Source organism: Juglans microcarpa x Juglans regia, chromosome 3D, assembly GCF_004785595.1.
Source record: "Juglans microcarpa x Juglans regia isolate MS1-56 chromosome 3D, Jm3101_v1.0, whole genome shotgun sequence".
Taxonomy (NCBI): domain Eukaryota; kingdom Viridiplantae; phylum Streptophyta; class Magnoliopsida; order Fagales; family Juglandaceae; genus Juglans; species Juglans microcarpa x Juglans regia.
The window spans coordinates 39,536,625-39,558,408 of NC_054598.1; the positions used below are offsets into that span (position 1 = coordinate 39,536,625).

Below are 21,784 nucleotides of genomic sequence, written 5' to 3' on the forward strand. Positions count from 1 at the left end.
TCAAGTGGAGTTTGGGCCTATGTATTTCTTGTTGGTCTCCCACTTTATGCTTTACAGATGAAAATTTCAATTTGGAATGTATTTATATACATATATCTATATATTTATTTATAACTGATTTAGTCCCATAATAAATTATATGATTTTATATGTTAATCAGTCGTCACTCACATACAGATTTGGGTTTGGTTGACGGGGAAAAGGCCAATCTTCTATTAATTAATTTGTGTATATGTATTTGCCTCTCGAGATTAGGATGAGACTAGGCCCAGTTCTCATTCACCTGTCCCAAGTCTTCTTCCATGATTGGGCCCTATCAAACTTCTTCAGGCCCAGTACATTTTCTCTCTCTCCCGTTCTTGACGCACCTTTCATTCCCGTCACTTTCCCGGGAAAATCCCTCTCCATGAATTTTCCGTACAAGTCCCTTCATTTTCTCCAGAAACCGAAGCCCCCTTATCAGATAAGTCGTGGCAGCACTCTTCTCTGTCCCAAAACCAATCGCATTCAGCTATCTGTCCTGGCCTCCAGTGAAACCAGTGGCATATCATTCTCAAAGACAATGTACGGTCGAAAGGGTTGTATTCACTTCGTGGGTATTGGAGGTTGTGGGTTGTCTGTGTTAGCAGCCATGCTTACACTCAAACAAGTAAGTTTTTTTCTAAACACTAATGTTATGGTTGCTGAGAAAGGAAAACGAAAACGAAAGATTGAGAATTTCGTTTCCATCATCATATAGCGGGAAGGAAAAACCGAACCTCTGTTCTCATATCCTAAGAAACAAAATTTATCATTACATTTAAATGAAGCTTGAGTTTGGTAGACCCATGTTGGTTGGGTCTACTTGTGATGCTGGTTTTGAAAGTCATTATTACAAATTATAAATGTTATGGGGCGAATTGGTTATAGGGTTTCGAGGTTGGTGGCTCAAATATCTTATGGAGCAGTTACATGGATGCACTACACCTTGGTGCTCGTTTGCGAATCAGCCATTCAGTTTCGAATTTGGAAGGGAATAGGGGGTCAAGATCACCCATTGCGTTAATTGTTTCAAGTGCTATTCCTCCAGACAATGTGGAGATTTGCACGCAAACCCTGCTACAGTACCCGTGTAAGTAAACCTTTGCTCTGTTTTTGAAAGGAAATTTTCCTTTGAATCAACTAGGTCCAACTGTCTGCTTCACTAGGCAGTTGAAGGTCTTTGATAACTATAAGTATATAGGCAGTTGATGGTGTAATGTTTGATTTACGAGATATAATTTTGTGAGTTACTCTACTCTACTTGATTCCTTTTAACTCCTTGGCACTACAGATACAAGTGTGATTATTGGCTGCCAAGGCCAACAGAGTGCTATAATCTTGTTGCTGTTAGTGGCAGTCTTGGTAAGTGTAGATACTAACTGCGATTCATACAGATCGACTAGTCTAAAATTGTGATATCAACACATGATTTGCTAGGGAATTAATATCGGCTATCAAAATAATTAATGGTAGGGTATGAGTTATTAATAGAATAAAATTCAAATAATTTCCATGTTTAGCATTTGGGTTATCTATATAAGGAGCCCTATGCCTTGCAATGTGATCACGATGGAATTCTCATCTAATATTTCATCTTGTATGAAATTGGAGGACTGGCTCCCTCGAAGTAACCACCATTTTCCTTGTTGTTACTATAGTCAAATATAGGTCTGAAACCACAAGGTCCGTACCACATTGATGTTCTGGCTCTGGTTTTAGGTATCAGCCACGGCTTTGAATAGAATAGTTTTCATTTGATCCATCTACAGTATAATAGATGAAGCATTGCTTGGTTGGTTATTTGTGGATCTAGAACAATAGATCACTTTTATTACTGAATTGACCAAGGTATAAAGATTAGGTACTAATATTCTAATTGGAGACCAGCATTGCGATTATGAAAACTTTGGGAGTGTTATTATGGGTTTACACGTATATTTTTTTATAGTTTTTGTGGGTAATTTTAGTCGTGCACCACTAGAATTTTGAAGGTTAAAGTTGAACCAATTGAGTTCTTCAGATTGAAACTTTCCTGACTCAATTGAGTGCTAGTTGTAGCTTGCTTGTGTTTACAACGCTATTTTTTCATGTTGCAAATAAGATGGGGCGGTGCAACTTGCATATTTCTTTTGCTTCATGAGACTACTTCAGATAGTGAAATCTCTTTTGCAGTAAATTAAGCCAGCATGTTTGTTTTCTATCCTATGTTGTAGTAAGCAACCATTGCCTTATTCAAGGAAGAGAAATGATAGTTGCAGTCGTAAGTGTATAAGTGTTGTGCAATCACTTTGAAAAAAGTGAATAAATACAGGATTTACATGAAAAAAATTAATTTTTTAATAGTGAATTCTACTTTTTTTCAAAACAACTGCATGACACTTGCACACTCCATAATTATACGTAACATTACTTGAAAAACAATAGGTGACGATCTTACAGCTGTAGTAGGAGCGGAGCGCACGTGCCACAGGTATCCTTGTACTTTGAGCAGCTAGGCAGAAATGTTGAGTTTTATAAATGCAGTAATTCCCTTCACGATTTCACCTCTTCACTTCACCGAACTCTACAACATTTGCGCCTAGGTCCATTACTCAGTTGATCCTTTTATGTAGTTAATACATCTCTCTTGAATTCAGCAAACGAAAAAAAAAAAAAAAAATTCAGCAAAAATAATACATTTCTCTTGGAATCGATGGATGTTGGAAACAATTGAAGTTATCCTTTTCTAGTTTTCAGAAGGAAATATTATCTCAGGTAGTGGTCAGAGTTTTGTGCTGGAGGTGTACCCTTTTCACCTGATTTTCAATGTGGTTCAATTTGATTGGTTATTATATGAGCATTCGACGGTGCAAATGATAATGTTAATTCCAATAAGGTTATTACAACAGGTGGTTAGGGGTGTAACCGGTACAGTCCGGTCTGGTTTTGGACAAAATCTAAGACCGAACCGGTATGTACCAGTTTTGTATTTTTCAAAACCGATTACGCACCGGTTACCTTCATAAACTGGTACTTCCGGTTTTACCGGTTTTCGGTCCAGTTTTCCAGTTTTTTTAAAATGTAAGTTTCATAATTTGTCATTAAAAATTTGTTTATAAAAAAAAAATAATTTAAAAAAATCTATTTTATACTTTTATTAATATATTAGACTATATAATAGTATTAATATTAGACTATTGGTATAAATAAGTTATATATTAGTATTAGTTATAAACTATATATTTAATATTAGTATTAGTTATAAACTTTTAGTAAAAACTTGTAGTATTAATTATAAGTATAACTATAGTCATTAGTCTATATTAAACTATTAGTATTAGTTATAAACTTTTAGTGATTTAGTATTAACATTTTATATAATAATTTATAAGTTATAATAAGAAATTATTTCATATATGAATATATATAATTATATATAAAAATTTCACATAAAAATTTATAATTATACATAATATATAAAACTTATATATATATAATATTTTGTATAAAACTTATGTATACAATAATACAAATATTATTTTTTATATATATTTTTTATCGGTCCGGTCCGAAAAATCTTAAAACTGGAACCGTTTCACATTCTAAAAACCGGTCCCGGACCGAACCGGTAAAACCGGTTCCGTCCGGTCCAGTTCGGACAGATTTTTCAGTTTGAATTTACACCCCTACACGTGGTATTTTATTTTTAGTACTGGATCCCACTCCACATGTCCTCGGTAGGCTGATGAATATGATGGTTGTTTTTTTTGGGATTATCACCTTACATGATTGTGGTAACTAATCTGGATATCTTTGAAGATGAGGTGCGTCGATTCATACGCTTTTCACGTATGGAACTTATGTTGTGAGACTGTTTATTCATCTGCTAACTTTAGACTACTCTCAAAATTAGGAGGCAGTTAAATTAAATCTACTTTCAGGATGTTCCTGAAACTAATTAAGGTGGGGTGGGTAGACATCTCATAATATCTTAATGTCTGGGGACAGGTATCCATCACCCACTTATATCTATGCCACTTACTCGCACTATTTGTGGGCATCGATAGTTTATATTTGATTTCTCCTTCTACATGTATTTTTTTTTTTTTTTTTTAATAACAATAACTTTATTGAATCACCCTCGTTAAGGCGGAGGAATTACCATTTACAGTCAAACAAATAAGCAATGAATTATTTACGTAAATAAGGAAGTCCCCAATTATCAGTGTGCAAAAGTCCACGAAGCCTCCCGGGTCCAATTCTGTTCAGTAAATGTCAGAAGATTACTTTTAGCTCCCTCCTTCTACATGTATATTCTTGTGTTGTATGTAATGGGGCTTGTACAGGGGTGTACGGAAAACCAAGAGTTGCTCATCTTTTTCTAATTTTGAGAGCGAAAGCAAGCATCAAATCAAGATAGTTCCTTGTCTATATAATTTACTTCCCTTAGCATGTGTTTCACTCATCATACAAGACACCTATTCAAAATTCAAATTTCCTATGGATTAACCATTCAATCACTGAAGCAGCATATACCATGTGTTTCACTCATCATATAAGATACCTATTCAATTTCCCTTTGGATCTAACTTTTCTGAGTTCAAAGTGCCCATCCCTTTGGTCTAAATGACAAGAAACATTTGGTGAATGTGGCTCCACTCATGCAAATTTTCCGCATTTATTTAGATTCAGAAATACAAATCCCTTTTCCAATTGAACTGCTTAGCCTTACTTACTCTGTTGAAGATGGCTGAAAAAGTTATCAAAAACGAGGACAAAGAGACAAATCTTAACCAACAAACAAAACTAGAACCAATGCAAATTCATGGTAGCTGATGTTTTGACAAATAACAAAACCACATAGATGCATAGATCTGAACTTCAGCTGTAGCTACGAGTCATAAGACACTGAACGGTAACAGAAGTTTGCATTTCACAAAAAATTTATGTACAGAAAATAAACAAGGAATAAAGTTGGTGGCATGTCTTTTATATAAGAGATTGAGCACGCTAAAGTCAAGCAAAGAAAATTTTACAACGAATACTGATAGTCACTTCACAAAAATCTAATGCATTTGATGTATGTTCTAGTTCATCAGCTCAACTTACATTGTTGCTTCACATGGATGGTATTAGTCTCTGGTTGTGATATCACCCTTTTTCAAAGATTGGGGCATGGCCCGCAATGCATTGACTCCCCTTGCTATTTTAACCTATTTAGGACATGGACTCGAAACTCAAATTTTACACCTCAGTGACATTGGAAAGGTAGCCCCTCACACGTTTCCTCATATTCACATGCTGCAAGAGCCTGCAACACCATCGCTGTTTAAGAAGTTCCTGAACCTTGTTCATAGGAAGCTTGGACACTACAGTCCAGGTGCATGTTCTTTGCTAAATCATAGAATACAAGCAACTGCATTAGACTATTCCTTTGGTGTGATGTCGGCTCCAAATCTGGAGCTATGTGATAGTCATTACAGGATAACAACTTATGGGATTTCGAATCTAAATGATTGGCATGCATCTTCAATTCATTCCAACTTTCATGGTGACTACACAGGTTTTAATTTTAATTGTAAATCTCTGGTTGCCCATGCTGTGGAGCCAACCAATTTATACAAAGTGAAAGTACACATGTATTGTAATTGTATTTAGCCTTTGGAAATGAATATCCAATGTTTTGACACAAAGTTTGGCATGTAATTTAACACTCGAGTATTAACCCATGTCAACAGAGTTATATAATTGCTGTATCCGTTATTTCATAATAATTTATTAATCCGTCAGAAACTTATGCATCACATAAAATCCAAGTTTTACATTATCAAATAACAAATATGGAATCAAAGGATACACCATACGGTTACAATTGATGGATTTCCACAAACTATTCATATCTCAGTTGATTACAATACACCTAAAGGGTTCGAACCTCACAGCCTGCAATTCACTAATTAAAAAGCTTTTTACCTATATAAAAATAAAAATAATACACCTAAAGTACAGGGAAGAAAAATTAAAACACCAAATAAGTTCAAATAATAATGATACCCCAAAACTAGGCGTAAATTCCCCCATTTCAAAGCGATCACAAGACAATACAGAAAATTCATCCTTGACAAGGCATGTTTTCATACTGAAAGCTCCAACTACAAATCAACAGATCTTAAGTAAAAATTACAAACACAGCTCCTAAAACCAACACAACACTACTAAAAATCTAACAATAATAGATAATCAAAATAAAGAAAGAGAACAACTTTACCGAACCCACTGTACACGGCTAGTTCTCACTTTCCCAAACTCCTGAAACAATTACCTGCTTCAAGCAAAATATTTATAAGCTCAAACTTCAGACACGGATTTGATATCTACCTTCCAAAAAAGGAGAAAAAGCCGCGCTTCTTTGGCTCCTCCTCCACCATCACAGCTTTCATGCTATCCTGCTCAACAAGCCTCCAAGCCGCCTGCTCGAAAGCCAATCCAGCCAATGTGGGTGGCTTATTCAATACAAGCGGGTACCCTCTATTGGTGCTCCTTATAACCTCCGAGTCCTCCGGAATAACCCCCAACAATGCCAAACCCAACATCTCCTGCACATCAAGCACTGACATCATGTCCTCGCCTTTGATCATATCGGTTCGAACCCGATTCACTATCATCTTTATGTCCCGAATTCCATCGCATTCCAACAGCCCCGTGACCCTATCGGCGTCTCGCAGGCTCGTAATGTCCGGCGTGGTAACGAGGACAGCCTCATTGGCCGGAGTGATGGCGGTTATAAACCCAGCATCGATGCCGGCAGGACAATCAATGAGAATGAAATCTGGGGAGCCCTCTTGGCGAGCTTTCAAGGCGTCCACGAGCCAAACCAAGGCCTTTCCGCCAAAACCAATGGGAAGTTTGGAGCGGGGCTTGGAAATGCAGAGAAGTTCGAAGTTGGACCAGCGCTTGTCTCGGACGAGGGCCTGGTCGAGGCGGCAATCTCCGTTGAGGACCTCTACGACGGTGTAGTTGACGCGGTTCTCGAGGCCGAGGAGGAGGTCCAGGTTTCGGAGACCGACATCGGCGTCAATGGCGACGACGGAGAAGCCGAGGCGGGCAAGGGAGAGACCTACATTAGCGGTGGTGGTGGTCTTGCCGACGCCGCCTTTGCCAGAGGTGATCACCACGACGCGGGGGGTCTCTCCGGATAATTGGGGCTTTCTATTGTATTGGAGAAGGGCACGAGGTGTGGCGGAGAAGGGCTTATGGGTGCGTTTTGTTGGGGTTTTTAGGGTTTTGGGGTATAAGGGTATTGTGGATGGTGCGGTGAAGTAGAAGAGGCCCGAGGGTTTGGGGGTAGTGGTGGGGGAGAGAGAGAGCATTGCTTGCTCTGGAGAGAGAGACAGAGATCGAAGGTTTTAGGGAAAGAGGTAGAAGACGGCAACCATTTCTGGAGTTGAGAGCAGAAGGATTGAAAAAAAAAAAATTTTGGAATTGGGTCAAGTGATGAATCGATTTAACTTGTGTACGGAAATCCATGGGAGGTCATTTTTCTTTTTTTAGCAAAGGTCATGTTTGGCACTCGAAAATTATTGAATTTTTTTTTAATCCCGTCTCATTTACAAGTAACTTCATTTTATTCAAAATTTTAAAAATATAACATATTCAAAAAAATATAACAAATTCAATATATCGGTTTGGTTGTCAAGATTTAAATGAAAAGATTTCATGGTGACTTGAACTAATGCATACCTCTTGGAGATATGCATCTTAATCGCTTGTCAACTAAACAAAGAGTTGTGCCCTATGGTGAATTAAAAATATTTTCAATGTATTCTTTAATATTTGAAAGTTGTGACTTCTCATAAGTATATTTCATTTTAGTTATGACTTTTCATAAATACTATTTCATTTAAATAAGTTATGACTTTTCACAAGTGTTATTTCATTTATATGTTGTGACTTTTTATAAGTACCATTTCATTTATACGTTGTGACTTTTCACAAGTACCATTTCATTTATATAAATTGTGATTTTTCACAAATGTTATTTCATTCTCTCTAAATAGGGAACTCCACTATTAATGCCAAAAATTGCACAACAGATTGGAAATGAAGAAAGAGTCATCCCTGACCCACGTTGGTGATTTGGGCTTTAATACGGTACTTTTCGTATTTATCTATAAAATAAATAATAAATAAGCAAATAAAAATAAATAAAGGGAAACAAGATTTACGTGGTTCGACATAAAAGCCTACGTTCACTGATTGTTGGGGTAAAATCTACTATATCAGGTGATATTTTACAATATCTAGTAGTCTTACATATCGCTTAATACAATGAGAGAATTTAGTTTCAAAAGAATCTCTCTAGAGAATTGGTGGAGAGTGCATGGAGTCAGCCTCTGAGCCTCCATGCACTCTCCACTGAGGCCATTGAAATGGAGAAACACCAACAAAAAATCATAGCACGGGACAAAATCCACTAAGGCCATTGAAAACCCAAAAAAATCACCAAGTACAGAAATATACACATTTTACTAACGATAAACATTCACATACAATCACTATGCAAACTTTCTTACAAACAAACTTCATAAAGGCCCATCCTCAAAGGCCATTACTACAAATTTTACAAATTTTTCTTGAGAACCACTCTGGGAAATCTCCATTGCATAACAATGAAAAACTATGAACCAGTTATCATAATTTCTTTTTTTGCAGGTTAGCTTCACCACTGTTGACTTGAAGATTCTCAAGGCCTTTTTGATAAACAAATTGATCTTAAGAATCGAGGGCATCTGTTAGGGACTAAATTGACTAGGTCAAACCCTTTAAAACCCTATCACTAAGGGAAGAGATAAAACCAATAGATAATGCAGGAAATAGATAAAGCAAATAAGTTGACTCAAACTCCTAAAAGGGAAAGATATCACAAGTCAAATTTGACTCTTTTACTCCAAGAAAATAAAATCTATATAAGGAGCAGTTCTCTTTAGGTTCTTTGGAGGCCGACTCCATGCACTCTCCACCAATTCTCTAGAGACACTCTCTTGAGACTAAATTTTTCCATTGTATTAAGCGATATGTGAGGTTATGAGACATTGTGGAATCATCACCTGACATAGTGGATTTTGCCCCCAACAACCCGTAGACATAAGACTTTTATGTCGAACCACGTAAATTATTGTGTCTCTTTTTGTTTACTTTTATTTGCTTATTTATTATTTATTTCATGGATAAATGCGAAGAACACCGTATCGAAACCCAAATCACTAACGTGGGTTGGGATAGACTCTTTCTTCCTTTTACGGTCTGTTGTGCAATTTTTGGCATTAACACCCACCCATAAATTTATTCACTCCAAATTCTCTATAAAAATTAGAGAAATACTTCCTCCTCCTTTTTGTCTTTTTTTTTTTTTTTTTGGATTTGGGCTATTTTATATTGAGTTCGAGGATATCCTTTTGTGTGCACAGACAATAAGATTAGCGGGAACTGACGTTGTTGTAGGAAATCTCAGTTGTGACCTAATTAACTTCACACTTCACAGGTCGTCGAGTCGAATTTCGATTATTGGATAAGATGAATGGTGAGAGATGTCTAATCCTTTGACAGTTGATGGAACAGAACGTCGTGAGCCTACTACGGCGGAAAAAAACGGGGTGAGAGGTTGAGGTGCGGGATTAAAGGTGGCGGAAAGAGGTGGGAGAGGATTAAAGCCATTAATGGAGGATAGTTTGACACTCAGTGGGGCAGAGATGTAATCCTAGGTTTGAGAGTGGAATCCCCATTGATATGGTTTTTTAGCCTCGTCTCCTTCGTGTCCTTGTTTTTTCCTTTAGTCGATATACTGACATGTCGAGGGAGGACCCATTGAGGAACATTTGGGACTTATTAAGGAATTATGATTCATATATATGCTCCACGACAACTACTACGCCCACAGAGGCACCAAAAGGGCAAATGGTTTTTTTTTTTTCAATATGTTTTTAAATATTTTAAATATTTAAAAAAATATATAAAAAAATCACAAATTCATTTAAAAATACTTAATTAATCATTAAGTAAAAATAAAATTTATAAAAAAAATAAAATACAATTCGGTGGAAATTTTCTGTAAGAAATTTCTGTAGGAATAGTATTTTCCTATGCTCCATTTCCACCTCTTGGTTCGAGTTCGACCACCTGAAACCATTCCAATATTAGCTAAAATCTCACTTTCAAATTTCCAGAAAGAACCATATAATTCTCCATTTACTCGATACCCATAAGAGCATTTTCATTAGATTGGTCAAATGCATTTTTAAATTTTAGCTAATATGATATGAATTTACATTTGCCTATTTTATTTAAATTCAATCCCCACATTGGATTATCCATTTACTCTCTATATAATAATAAAATATTATTATTTTAATAATTAATTAATTTATTTTATTTTTATCTCATTTTGTAATTCTACCAATTAAATGTTAATAATAATTATACTCTAATTAAATTATTATTAAAAAATTATTATTAAATGTTAATAATAATTATACTCTAATTAAATTATTATTAAAAAAGTATTATTAAATGTTAATAATAATTATAGTCTAATTAACTTAATATTAAAAAAAGTATTATTAAATGATAATAATAATTATATTCTATTTAAATTAATATTAAAAAAATATTATTAAATGTTAATAATAATTATATTCTAAATGTTAAATGTTAATTATATTCTAATTAATTTAATTTATTTGCTTGGAGTGAAAAATTAATATTTTAATGTTTGATAAAGTAATTGTAGTTAGCTATATTTGGTGAAGCACTGTAGTTAAAATTCAAATTATTTTAGAGATGACTAATCTAATGTAGAGTCTTTTTGATATAAATTATCTAAATTTTAACCATCCTTCAACTTTGACCAAGTAAACGAAGATGATCGATAAGAGAGCCGAATACAGAGCCAAACTCGAATTTCTTCGTAATAAATAGTGAGCGCACAGTAAAAGAAAAGGAAGTAGTATGAAACTAACGCTCTATAATCTATATCATGATTCGCAGTTATAAAAGGAAGCCGAATACAGAGTCAGAGTCGAACTCGAACTATTTGCAGACGATCCACGAGGTTGGCGAGGCGATTTCGTCCTGTATAGTGTCAACTCATCTACTTCAGTTTTCAAAGTCTCGCAAAAATGACGCCCACCCACCAACCGGAGAAAATTTCAACAAATTTGGCCCACCAACAGCAAAATTTTTGGCAAATTTGGCCCACCGCCACAATGAAGTGCCAAATACGAGAGTAGTGCTGATCCTGCAATGATTTTCTAGCATGTGGGAGGCAGTCATTAAGGTGGGGAAATGGGGACCAGCTAGTACTGCCTCGCCCACTTCCACTCAACTACATGTCCACACTACAGACACTCTCCCTTCCAAGAGACCCAAATTTATAAACCTCTTCAGGAACCCCCAAAAGATCTTTGTCAACATGGTGACCAAATTCATTCGCTTCCTCCCTCTGATTATCGCATCTCTCGTCTCCTTCTCAAGCTCTTTTACTCCATCAGACAACTACCTCCTCAACTGTGGCTCGCTTAACAACACTTCTATCTACAACCGTCTCTTTCTTACAGATTCAACGAAACCCGGTTCGGATTTTCTCTCTGCAGACCGGTCCATTTCGCTCAAGAACCAAGTACCACCACCAAATTTACCTACTTTGTACCATACAGCCAGGGTTTTCACCAGAAGTTCTGGCTACAGATTCAACATCAAGAAAAATGGGACTCACTTGGTACGTTTCCATTTCTCGCCCTTTGTAGCTCAAGGTTTTGATTTAACTTCAGCAAATTTTAGTGTTCTGGTTAATGGGAATTTGATTCTTGGAGGTTTGCATTTGAAGAACACCGACACTGTCCTGAGAGAGTATATCTTAAAAATAGATAGAACTGAGGTGGAAATTGTGTTTACACCTGGTAATGAATTGGGTTTCGGGTTCGTTAATGCAATCGAACTTTTTTCGGCTCCTAGGGACTTTATAGTCGATGAGGGAGTGAAGTTACTTAGTGCTGATGGAAGTAAAGTGTACAAGAATCTTTCATCACGGGTCTTAGAGACAGTTACTAGGATTAACGTCGGAGGTCCAAAAGTTACTCCTTTTAATGATACCCTTTGGAGGACTTGGATTCCTGATGACGATTATCTTGTTCTGAAATCTGCGGCAAGGCGTGTGAACACTACCCACCCGCCAAACTATCAAACTGGAGGTGCGAGTCGAGATATTGCTCCAGACAGTGTGTATATGACTGCTCAAGAAATGAACAGGGAAAACCCGAATTTTAATTCAAGGTTTAATATCACTTGGAATTTTCCAGTGGGTTCGGATTGTGCTCGATACTTGGTTCGATTGCACTTCTGTGATATTGTTAGTCGGGGGCTGAACTTGCTGTACTTCAATGTTTATATCAATGGTTACCTTGCATGTGAAGATCTTGATTTATCGACTGTGTACCATGCGCTTGCATCTCCAGTCTATTTTGATGTCATTGTGGATTCGGGTGATTCTACGGTTGTGCAAGTAAGTGTAGGTCCTTCGATTCTCAGCAGCACTTCGGCAATGAACGCAATTCTGAATGGGGCAGAGATTATGAAGATTTTAGGTCATGAGAATTCTGAAATTAGTACTAAGGAGAAGAGTATCTGGATTATAGTGGGTTTGGTTGTTGGCTTTGTTGGTTTATGTTTGATATTGCTTGCACTACTGCTTGTTATGAAATGCCGGAAGAAGAAACCAAAACCAAGACCTGCAGAAAGTGTGGGGTGGACACCGTTACGTGTAAATGGAGGCAGTTCTCACAGTAGAATGTCTGAAGGAACAGCCTATGTATCTCCTGGCCCAAATGGATACTTAGCCATGAGAATCCCTTTTGCTGATCTACAAGTTGCAACTAACAATTTTGACAAAAGTCTGATTATAGGCTCTGGTGGATTTGGCATGGTTTACAAGGGGGTTCTTCGAGACAATACAAAGGTCGCTGTGAAGAGAGGTGTGCCAGGATCCAGGCAGGGCCTTCCAGAATTCCAGACCGAAATAACAGTTCTGTCAAAAATTCGCCACCGACATCTTGTTTCTCTTGTTGGGTATTGTGAAGAACAATCAGAAATGATACTAGTGTATGAATATATGGAGAAGGGGCCATTGAAAAAGCATTTGTACAGTTCAGGGTTTCCACCTTTGTCTTGGAAGCAGCGGCTTGAAATATGCATTGGCTCAGCTCGAGGTCTTCACTACCTTCATACAGGTTCAGCCCAAGGAATTATCCATCGTGACATTAAATCGACCAACATATTGCTTGATGAGAATTATGTGGCCAAGGTTGCTGATTTTGGTCTTTCAAGATCTGGCCCATGTCTCAACGAAACCCATGTAAGTACAGGTGTAAAGGGTAGTTTTGGATATCTTGATCCCGAGTATTTCCGGAGGCAGCAGCTTACAGATAAGTCAGATGTTTATTCATTTGGGGTTGTGCTTTTTGAAGTTCTTTGTGCTAGACCTGCTGTTGATCCATTGCTTGCTAGGGAACAAGTGAATTTAGCTGAATGGGCAATGCAATGGCAGAAGAAGGGCATGCTCGAGCAAATTATTGATCCTCATCTTGCTGGACAGATAAAACCAAGCTCTTTGAAGAAATTTGGAGAAACAGCAGAGAAATGTTTGGCAGACTATGGTGTTGATAGGCCAACCATGGGTGACGTGCTATGGAATCTGGAATATGCACTTCAGCTTCAGGAAACCGCACAACAAAGAGAACCTAGTGAAGGCAGCAGTATTGATGGGCCTGATCCCCCAACATCTGGAATCGTTCCCCAAATCCCATCCAGTAGCATAAGAGCAGATGGAGAACGTGGTAATCATAACTCAGACATATCTACAACTGACGTATTTTCCCAGTTGATGACTAATGATGGCAGATAGCTTCAGAGTCCTACAACTAATATCTCTACAGTATAAGTAATCTCAAGATTGAAGATTTGTATCTTCAAACTTCCAGTGAAATTAGAGGTATTTATGTAATATTTTCCTTTTTAACTATTTATTTGCTCTCATTTTTCTTTCAGATTGAATCAATTTCTTATTTTGATTATCTTAGGGAATCAAATGGGATCCTTAGACAGTTATAGATGATTTTTTCATTCAGTTCAAGCTGATGTCGCAAAGTACTCCATATTGTGTGTGCCACTAAATAGATACAGCAGAAACTGTTGCAAATAGAGCCATCACAAGGATGGTGATGCAACTTGGAAACTCTCCAATCTAATGTAACCTAGGAGTAATCCTATACATTTTTAATCAAGTAGGATTAACTTAGGACTTGAGGATCAAGATCAGTAGTCCTAATGCTATTTGAGACACAGGTGGCATCATAGAGAAATATATACAAGAAAGACCAAACGTAGCCATCTATGATCTGTGTTATGGTTGCTGTTATCATCGATTTCTATGCTGAGTTTTGTATTTGAATTGTTGTGATAAGGAATCAAGGATACAAGTGACTTCAAGCACGAAGTAATGATCAATCTTACAAACCCTGCATTAACATGTTTAATCTTATATTGATTCTTCAGGTTACCTGTTAGGTCATTAAGTTACTTATTCACTGGAAAACTTGCAACACCATGACGTTGACGATTGCATTTTCGTTAGTCGACAGCCGCATATATAAAAACTTAAAGAGTGTCACGACCGGTGTCTTCTTGCCGAGGCCAAGATATATAATGCGCTCTAGTAACGAAATGCATTTGGTCATTAGGTGTTGGTGCAGCAATTCCAGCCTGGATGACACTTAAGACATTGAGGAAGTGGGAGGAGTGGCCTCCCACCAGAGTTGTAAACTTCAAACCCAATATTATTGTTGGGCCTAAGTTCGTTTGATAGGCGTGAAAAGAGCTACAAGCGACTAAAAACAGGCAACGACAAGAATCGAACTCCTTCCCTTATGTTCCTGAAGTTTTTTCCCATTCTACGTGAGAAGTGAAATATCCAAAAGCTATTATGAAATGTTTTGATTGGGTACGTACTGCAAGACGTTCGTGACATCTGTATGTCATAAACAACAACCGATCTTAAAAAGATGAACTTAATCTCACCCAACTCATGAAATTAGTGATGCTAACATTATAACTAACAAATTGTCAAAACCATCTTCATCTACAATCATGACAAATAACAAACTTGAAGAACAGTAGATAATTTACACCGTTTTGGACTAATTTCATCCAAACAATACACTTCAAAAAGAGCTATTGAAGAGATTGACAATAGCTGCCCAAACAATATGATTTCACCATTAAAGAGGAGAGAGCACCTCTGGAGGGAGACCTTAGTATGATTTTGCAAAAATGGCTACTTCCTCTGCAGGATTACCAGTCATCAGGCATGTTTTAATCCCTTGAGGCTGTTGGAAGGGAAAACACCTAATAGTCGCCCCCGTCTCTTCTTTCAACTTTAACTCATCTTCATCACTGTACCATTAGTTATAGCATTATATTATATTTGCAATTTATATCTAACTAGTATGTTTCAACATACTTCCTATACAACTCCTCAAAAGATACAAATGATGAAATACCTTGCTGACCAAGGACCCCTTGCCCATTTGCCCTGAGAGATTGCGACTTTGAGTTCATCATACGAGCTTACATCCACAATGTTACTGCAAAAGTATCCCCTTCAGTATGAATGTCTGCGACAGCATGTATGTCTCAAAGTGATAAATATTAGATCAAGAGTTACCTGTCCCGAAATGAAGTTGCCTGTCCCAAAAGAGAGGACTGGATCTCGTCCAATTTGTCTTTTACATAAGCCTCTAAAATTGAAGGTTCCATAGATATTCCAAACACCTTCCCTTGCTTTCCAGGAATATCTCTCCTAGAAATGACCACACTTCTACTGGACACATCGCGAGGACCAATCTCAATCCTTAAAGGGACTCCCTATATACAATCAGCATGTTATTTAGAAGATTATCAGTAACACAATATCTAGATTTTATCTTTTTTCTTCGTTAAAAAAGTGGTAGATATAGTACATCTCGTCAACAGTCAACTTTCGGCTATATAGTCCGAAATGAAGAACAGAATATGTATATATGTACCTAAAGCAAGGATGAAAACCCAGTACAACAACAAGATTTGGTCTATATTTGAATCTTATGACAGTTTGGATACAATGCTGCACTCTTGACGTTCATGAAAAGAGACATACCTTCATCTCCCAGAAATTGAATTTCCATCCTGGGGTTCGTACGTCTGAGTCGTCAAGTTTAACTTTAACCCCTGCAGTTTGCAATACCTCTTTTACAGATGATGCGGCATTTAGAACTTCCATTTTTTCAGCATCCTTCTTCCAAATTGGTATGATTATCACCTGGAATCATTGCAATGCACATTTCTTAAGAAGTAATCATGTGAGCAAGAAACAAGTCAGATGAATTAAAACATGCAAGTGACTAATCATCCTTTCTCATGAGAAACAAGAACATCAAGGTAAAATAATCAAGTTGACCAAAAACTCGTCAAATTAAAGAGGTTGGGCAAGTCGACAAATTATTCTTGGATTATAACATCGTTTGTATACTCTTCATCTTTACCTTGCATTTTTAGCCAAAAAAATACGCATGGAATCTATCTTTGTTAGACAGTTCCATTCTCATCGTGACTTGGAATATAAAAAACCACTCTCCTCTTGCTCATAAGAAAGACTTCCATTCTCATCATATTTAATCTCCATAGAATGAGAGTGTCACCCACATTCTCATTTTGATCATATGTTAAAGTTTTCTTTTTTAAGACATTGTTCTTATGGGCGGGGGCTTTAGTTTGTAACGGACGTAGTGTCCATGATATTCTTCTTTCTATTGTATCCGCTAGCTAGGCGTGTTTTCATGTATACTTCCTGTGTACCTGGGCTATGCCTATTTCTTTGAATATATTATCTTTGATTACCTATAATAAAATAAAAAAATCATATTTACTTGCAAGAATACACCTGTTTCATTTAACTGATTACTGAAGCCATCAACAGCTTTACATAGAAATCAGGTGTATAAACTCTTAAGGAAACTTTCTTGATCTAGGCTATCATGAAGCATTCTGACATCTCTGACAAGCATAAAATATAAATATAATTCAACCATTCATTCAACCATCTTTCTTTAAAGACTTTTCCCAGCATTATATTCAGAAGCTTAATTTACATGACTCAATCATCCATTAAGATTGCAACACTTTGAGAACTAGACTTTTGGCTGTAAGCAGTACATCGTACAGAGACAAACTCAATCTCAGAACTTCTTCAAAACTTCACTGACCAGTGTAAGCCTTGGTACTATCATGGTGCCAAATGAAGTATTATCTAACTTCCCTTCTGATAGAGCCTCTAAAAAATACTCATACAATTCCATACTTTGTTTACCTAGTCTGTCATTCCAGCCACCCATGTAATGTTAATCAATTAAGGAACCCACGTTGCATGGAACTTGCTTTTTGGCATGTTATCCATGCGATAGTTGCTTTCAAAATTGTCCAAAATCTTTGCTGTATTTGAGATATTGAGACCAACAAGCATCCAAGGATCCCAAAAAAATGATGGTCCTGCCAACAAGTCTTCAAGGGCCAATCTTAAGACTTCATCCTTGATTGGCTACCCTCACGCAATTATAGCCTGTTGACCCACAATAACCAGGTCACACTCACAATTATTCACTAATTTTCCTTTATCGGTAATTATTCACTTAAAAAATAATCCTAGAAATCCTGAATCAACTGAAAAGTTACCATAGCTGAATTCATCTCATTGCAAAGCAACCAAGGAAGTCTTAAGTAGGATGTCACAACAACTTCCACTTTAATAAGTTTTACCACTTATTAGAAACAAGAACAACTGATGTCTCAAGAAGGATGTTCTTCACAACCAACTACAACCCCAATCAACACAAATTCAAACCTTAAAACAACCAATCATTGATGTCTAGATTCGGGCATCAATGAATTCATAAAATATGAACTTAAAAAACAAAGCAATTATAAATTGGTTCAGAGAGAAATAAACAATAACTATTGGACAAATTAAATTCCTGCAAAATTGGCTCATAACAAACATAGTAAATCCTTTTGCTTCTGCAACAATGAATCCAAATCAGAAGCCTCACAAATTGGCCTACAATGATCATGTACATTTTTTTTATCAAACAATGGCATGTGATGAGGTTTATTCATAAATATTTTCATGCTCTTTTATGAAAGGAAACTTCTAAGCTTATATTATAAGAATGATTTAGTTTCATTCCCACACTAAATATTAAGAAAAACTTAACATTGAAATACATCTCAACCAGTGCCAACAACACCAGGCAGAAGACATATAAAGAATTCAAATGCACCTGTATCGGTGAAAGCCTTGGAGGCAGCATTAGACCTGCATCATCTCCATGGGTCATGATAATTCCACCAACAAAACGGGTACTAATTGCCCATGATGTTTGCCATACATGTAGCCTCTGTCCATTTTCATCTGTGAACTATACAAGCAAACACATCGATCAGTTTCTGCCCCACAGAAATCAACAAAGAGCATCAATGATAATGAAACTAAAGGAATAATGACACATATTTTCTTCCTTTTTGAAAACTACAGAACTAAATAATAAAATATGCTAAATTCCCAAAAAAGAACATGGCATGAGTATATAATTAGGGGGACTAGTGAGGAAAAATTAGAATTTGAACTCACAGAATGAAATATTTTAACATAATAGAAACTAACTATAACATTATAAACACATTGTAACCTCCAACTTATGTCTTTACAAATGTTTGAAGTAACCTTAACACCAATGTATGTATGTCTTTACAAATGTTTGAAGTAACCTTAACACCAATGTACTTATGTCTTGACAAATGTTTGAAGTAACCTTAACACCAATGTCTTACTTTTTCTGTACAAGTACACCACTGTCATACTGAATCAAATAAAATGATCATCCAACACGATGTAGAGTAGAACACACGCACATGTAGAGAGAGAGAGAGAGAGAGAGAGAGAGAGAGTCAAAATGAAGAGATTGGAAACATAAACATCCAAACAAAAGCATTGATGAAGCGATCAGAAACAAATAGCTAAATTGTTAAAATGCCACAGCACACTTGTTGAATATTTTGATAAACAAATTATATTCTTAAGCTTTTTAATCATCATCCTCTCACCGTACCCTGAGGTGACATCAAATGGTTGAAAAACAATTTTCCAATCGTTTGGAACCCACATCAAATGATAAAAAGGCTCATGAATAGCATTTCTCGCTTCAATAAACTCAACAAAAAATCATGGTAGTGTTTCAAGCACCTGGGTTCCAAACGCACGGGAGAAGTTCTGCCCAAGATTGTGGCTGGTTCCAGCCTGTAATGCCTTTCGATCACCCATCATGGCTTCAATCGTATAGGTCTTAGAAGCACCAGCAAATGTCTCGACTCTAGATTTTCGACCAGCAATAACAGGTATTGCAGCTTGCTCGTAAGCAAATTTTGTATAGATGTTAATCATCTGCATGGCCTGCAGTTCAGAAGCACCAACAACTAAGATGCAAACTATAATTTGATAAAGCTATCAGAAGTCTTCAGGTTTATATGATGCCAACCTCATTTTCTGCCTCTTCGGGAGTAGCATGAGCAGTATGGCCCTCCTGCCAGAGAAATTCAAGGGTCCTTATAAATGGTTTTGTTCGCATCTCCCATCTAGTGACATTTGCCCACTGAACCATATCAATTGGAAAAAAGAAGAAAATTAGTATGTAAATGCCCCTGAATAGCTGGAGGCACTTTAAACGATAAGAAATAGCTGTACCTGGTTAACCATGAGAGGAAGATCACGGTAACTATGAATCCATTGAGTGAACATGTGATTTACTATGGTTTCGCTTGTGGGTCGAACCTGTCAAAGCCTCAGGGAGCAACAATCAAAGCCAAACCTTAGGTTATAGCTTTTCAACAACTTAAAAGGGGCACATTGCTTCAGTTCAGAATCAGAAGAAAAATTGTTTGCACATCGTGAGACATAGAAAGGCAATTGTCAAGTGGGTGAAGAGGTAAAAGTACCACAAGTTTTTCTTCAAGTTCCTTTCCTCCCCCAATGGTCACAAGAGCTAATTCTGGACTAAAACCTTCAACATGGCTAGCTTCTTTCTCTATAAATGAGTATGGTATAAACTGCACATAGATCAGGATACAAGCATCATATATCTGAGTTCCAAATTCCACTCATGAGCGCACAATATATATTCTTGATTGGCCGTAGCAACAACTCACAGACTTCATTGCGGCACCGTTTAAATTTCAAAAGAATCTGGCTACAGCATTCAAACAAAAGTAAAATTCGTAGGGATCCCTTCATCCCCCCAAGTTGAATCCTTCCTAAAGATAGCTCTTTTCTTTAAAGAAATAACAGAATATCGATAGTTCATTTTCCAATTCAAGAGAAAGAAAGTTCAGCCTGAATCATCTCTCATGGAAATTATCATATAATAAACGCTTACTCGGAATAAACGCATAACGAAGTAACAATAAGCAAGAGAAGTTTCGTTCCAAGAACGTGTTCTTTCATTTTCTTTCACCTTTCAAAATAGTGGATGACCAGAATACATGAATAAAACAGTGGCAAAAGAGCAAAGTATATGCCAAGTGATAATTCATCATCAGAGCCACACCTGGGGGAAATACATATTACTGTGACCAGTCTCCTTGAACTTAACGTTCAGGAATTCCTGCGTAACAAATATAAACGATAAAGTCAAAATGAACTTTCAAAAGCAATGGAAAAGCACTTCAAAACTCAAAATGAAGACAACAAAAGTAATTATCCTAAAGAAACTAAACAATACCTCGTTTTCGGAGATCGTAAAGTACCTGAATTGCTTCCCAAATGGCATAACCGTAGGGTCGAATAACCATGGTGCCGCGGACGGGGCCGTAGTCGGCGAGCTCGGCGTTCGCTATAACATCGAGGTACCAAGCGTTGAAATCCTGGGACCGAGGCGTGATGACTCGGTCCGGGTTGTTCCTCATTCGATTCTTCGAGTTACCATCCACCCGGTCCTCGCTCGTGGTCTCGGTAGCCGCCGTTCCCTGCGCAGAGAACCTGGAGGCGGGAAAAAGCGGCGAAGGAGGCTGAAACTGGCGGGGCCCGCGCCACCGCCTGAGAAGAGCCGGAGAGCGCCTAAGGGAGTTGGTGGTGGCGGGAGAGAATAGAGACGAAGTGAGAGAAGGGAGTCTGAGACAGACCACCATTTTCTAGGTCGGAGTTCCAAACACCAAAGTCTAGTCTTCTAGAGCGGTGAAGACTGAAGAGTGAGTGAGATGAGGTTTCGAAGGTGCAGTGAGATCGACGCGAGAGCGTCGTCGCCTTTTTCTTATGGGCCTCTTTTTTGTGATTTGGGCCGTACGGAAGGTAGACTGTTATAAATAGGATGTCCATTTTTTAGCTAAATATCTATCTTAATTCTAACGCGGGAAGAAATCTGGCCCACTAACCCAATACACAGTAGAATAGTTGTTGAATTGTTTGTAAATTCTATCCTGATCCGTAAGCTCAATAATTACTAAGCATAAGTGTACAGAATTCATCAGAAAAGAGAAAATATATTTACAATCGTGAATTGTACAATCGTCGTGTAATTATTTTGAAAAAAATTAATGAAATATATGACCTATATAAAAAAAATTAAATTTTTAATAGTAAATCTTACTTTTTTTC

The 21,784-nt window shown here is 37.1% G+C and overlaps 3 protein-coding genes and 1 pseudogene across 3 annotated transcripts; 2 read left to right on the forward strand and 2 right to left on the reverse strand.

Moving 5' to 3' along the window:
- The first annotated feature begins 217 nt into the window (after positions 1–217).
- On the forward strand, positions 218–5,658 carry LOC121255323 (annotated as a pseudogene).
- Positions 5,659–6,032: 374 nt separating this feature from the next.
- LOC121255815 (putative septum site-determining protein minD homolog, chloroplastic) lies at positions 6,033–7,496 on the reverse strand. The gene has a single exon (XM_041156345.1). The coding sequence runs from the start codon at positions 7,368–7,370 to the stop codon at positions 6,375–6,377; it is 996 nt and encodes a 331-aa protein (XP_041012279.1). The 5' UTR covers positions 7,371–7,496; the 3' UTR covers positions 6,033–6,374.
- A 3,800-nt stretch (positions 7,497–11,296) lies between these two features.
- On the forward strand, positions 11,297–14,071 carry LOC121255642 (probable receptor-like protein kinase At5g24010). Its single transcript, XM_041156059.1, has one exon. It carries the CDS (start codon positions 11,312–11,314, stop codon positions 13,952–13,954), a length of 2,643 nt encoding a protein of 880 aa, XP_041011993.1. The 5' UTR covers positions 11,297–11,311; the 3' UTR covers positions 13,955–14,071.
- Positions 14,072–15,131: 1,060 nt separating this feature from the next.
- Positions 15,132–21,423, reverse strand: LOC121255980 (proline--tRNA ligase, chloroplastic/mitochondrial). The gene is made up of 11 exons (XM_041156556.1): positions 20,938–21,423; positions 20,739–20,795; positions 20,131–20,241; positions 19,880–19,966; positions 19,674–19,787; positions 19,382–19,588; positions 18,420–18,557; positions 16,244–16,405; positions 15,773–15,972; positions 15,609–15,692; positions 15,132–15,501 (listed from the first exon to the last, which is right to left on the reverse strand). The coding sequence occupies exons 1-11, from the start codon at positions 21,316–21,318 to the stop codon at positions 15,360–15,362; spliced, it is 1,683 nt and encodes a 560-aa protein (XP_041012490.1). The 5' UTR covers positions 21,319–21,423; the 3' UTR covers positions 15,132–15,359.
- Between the last annotated feature and the right edge of the window lie 361 nt (positions 21,424–21,784).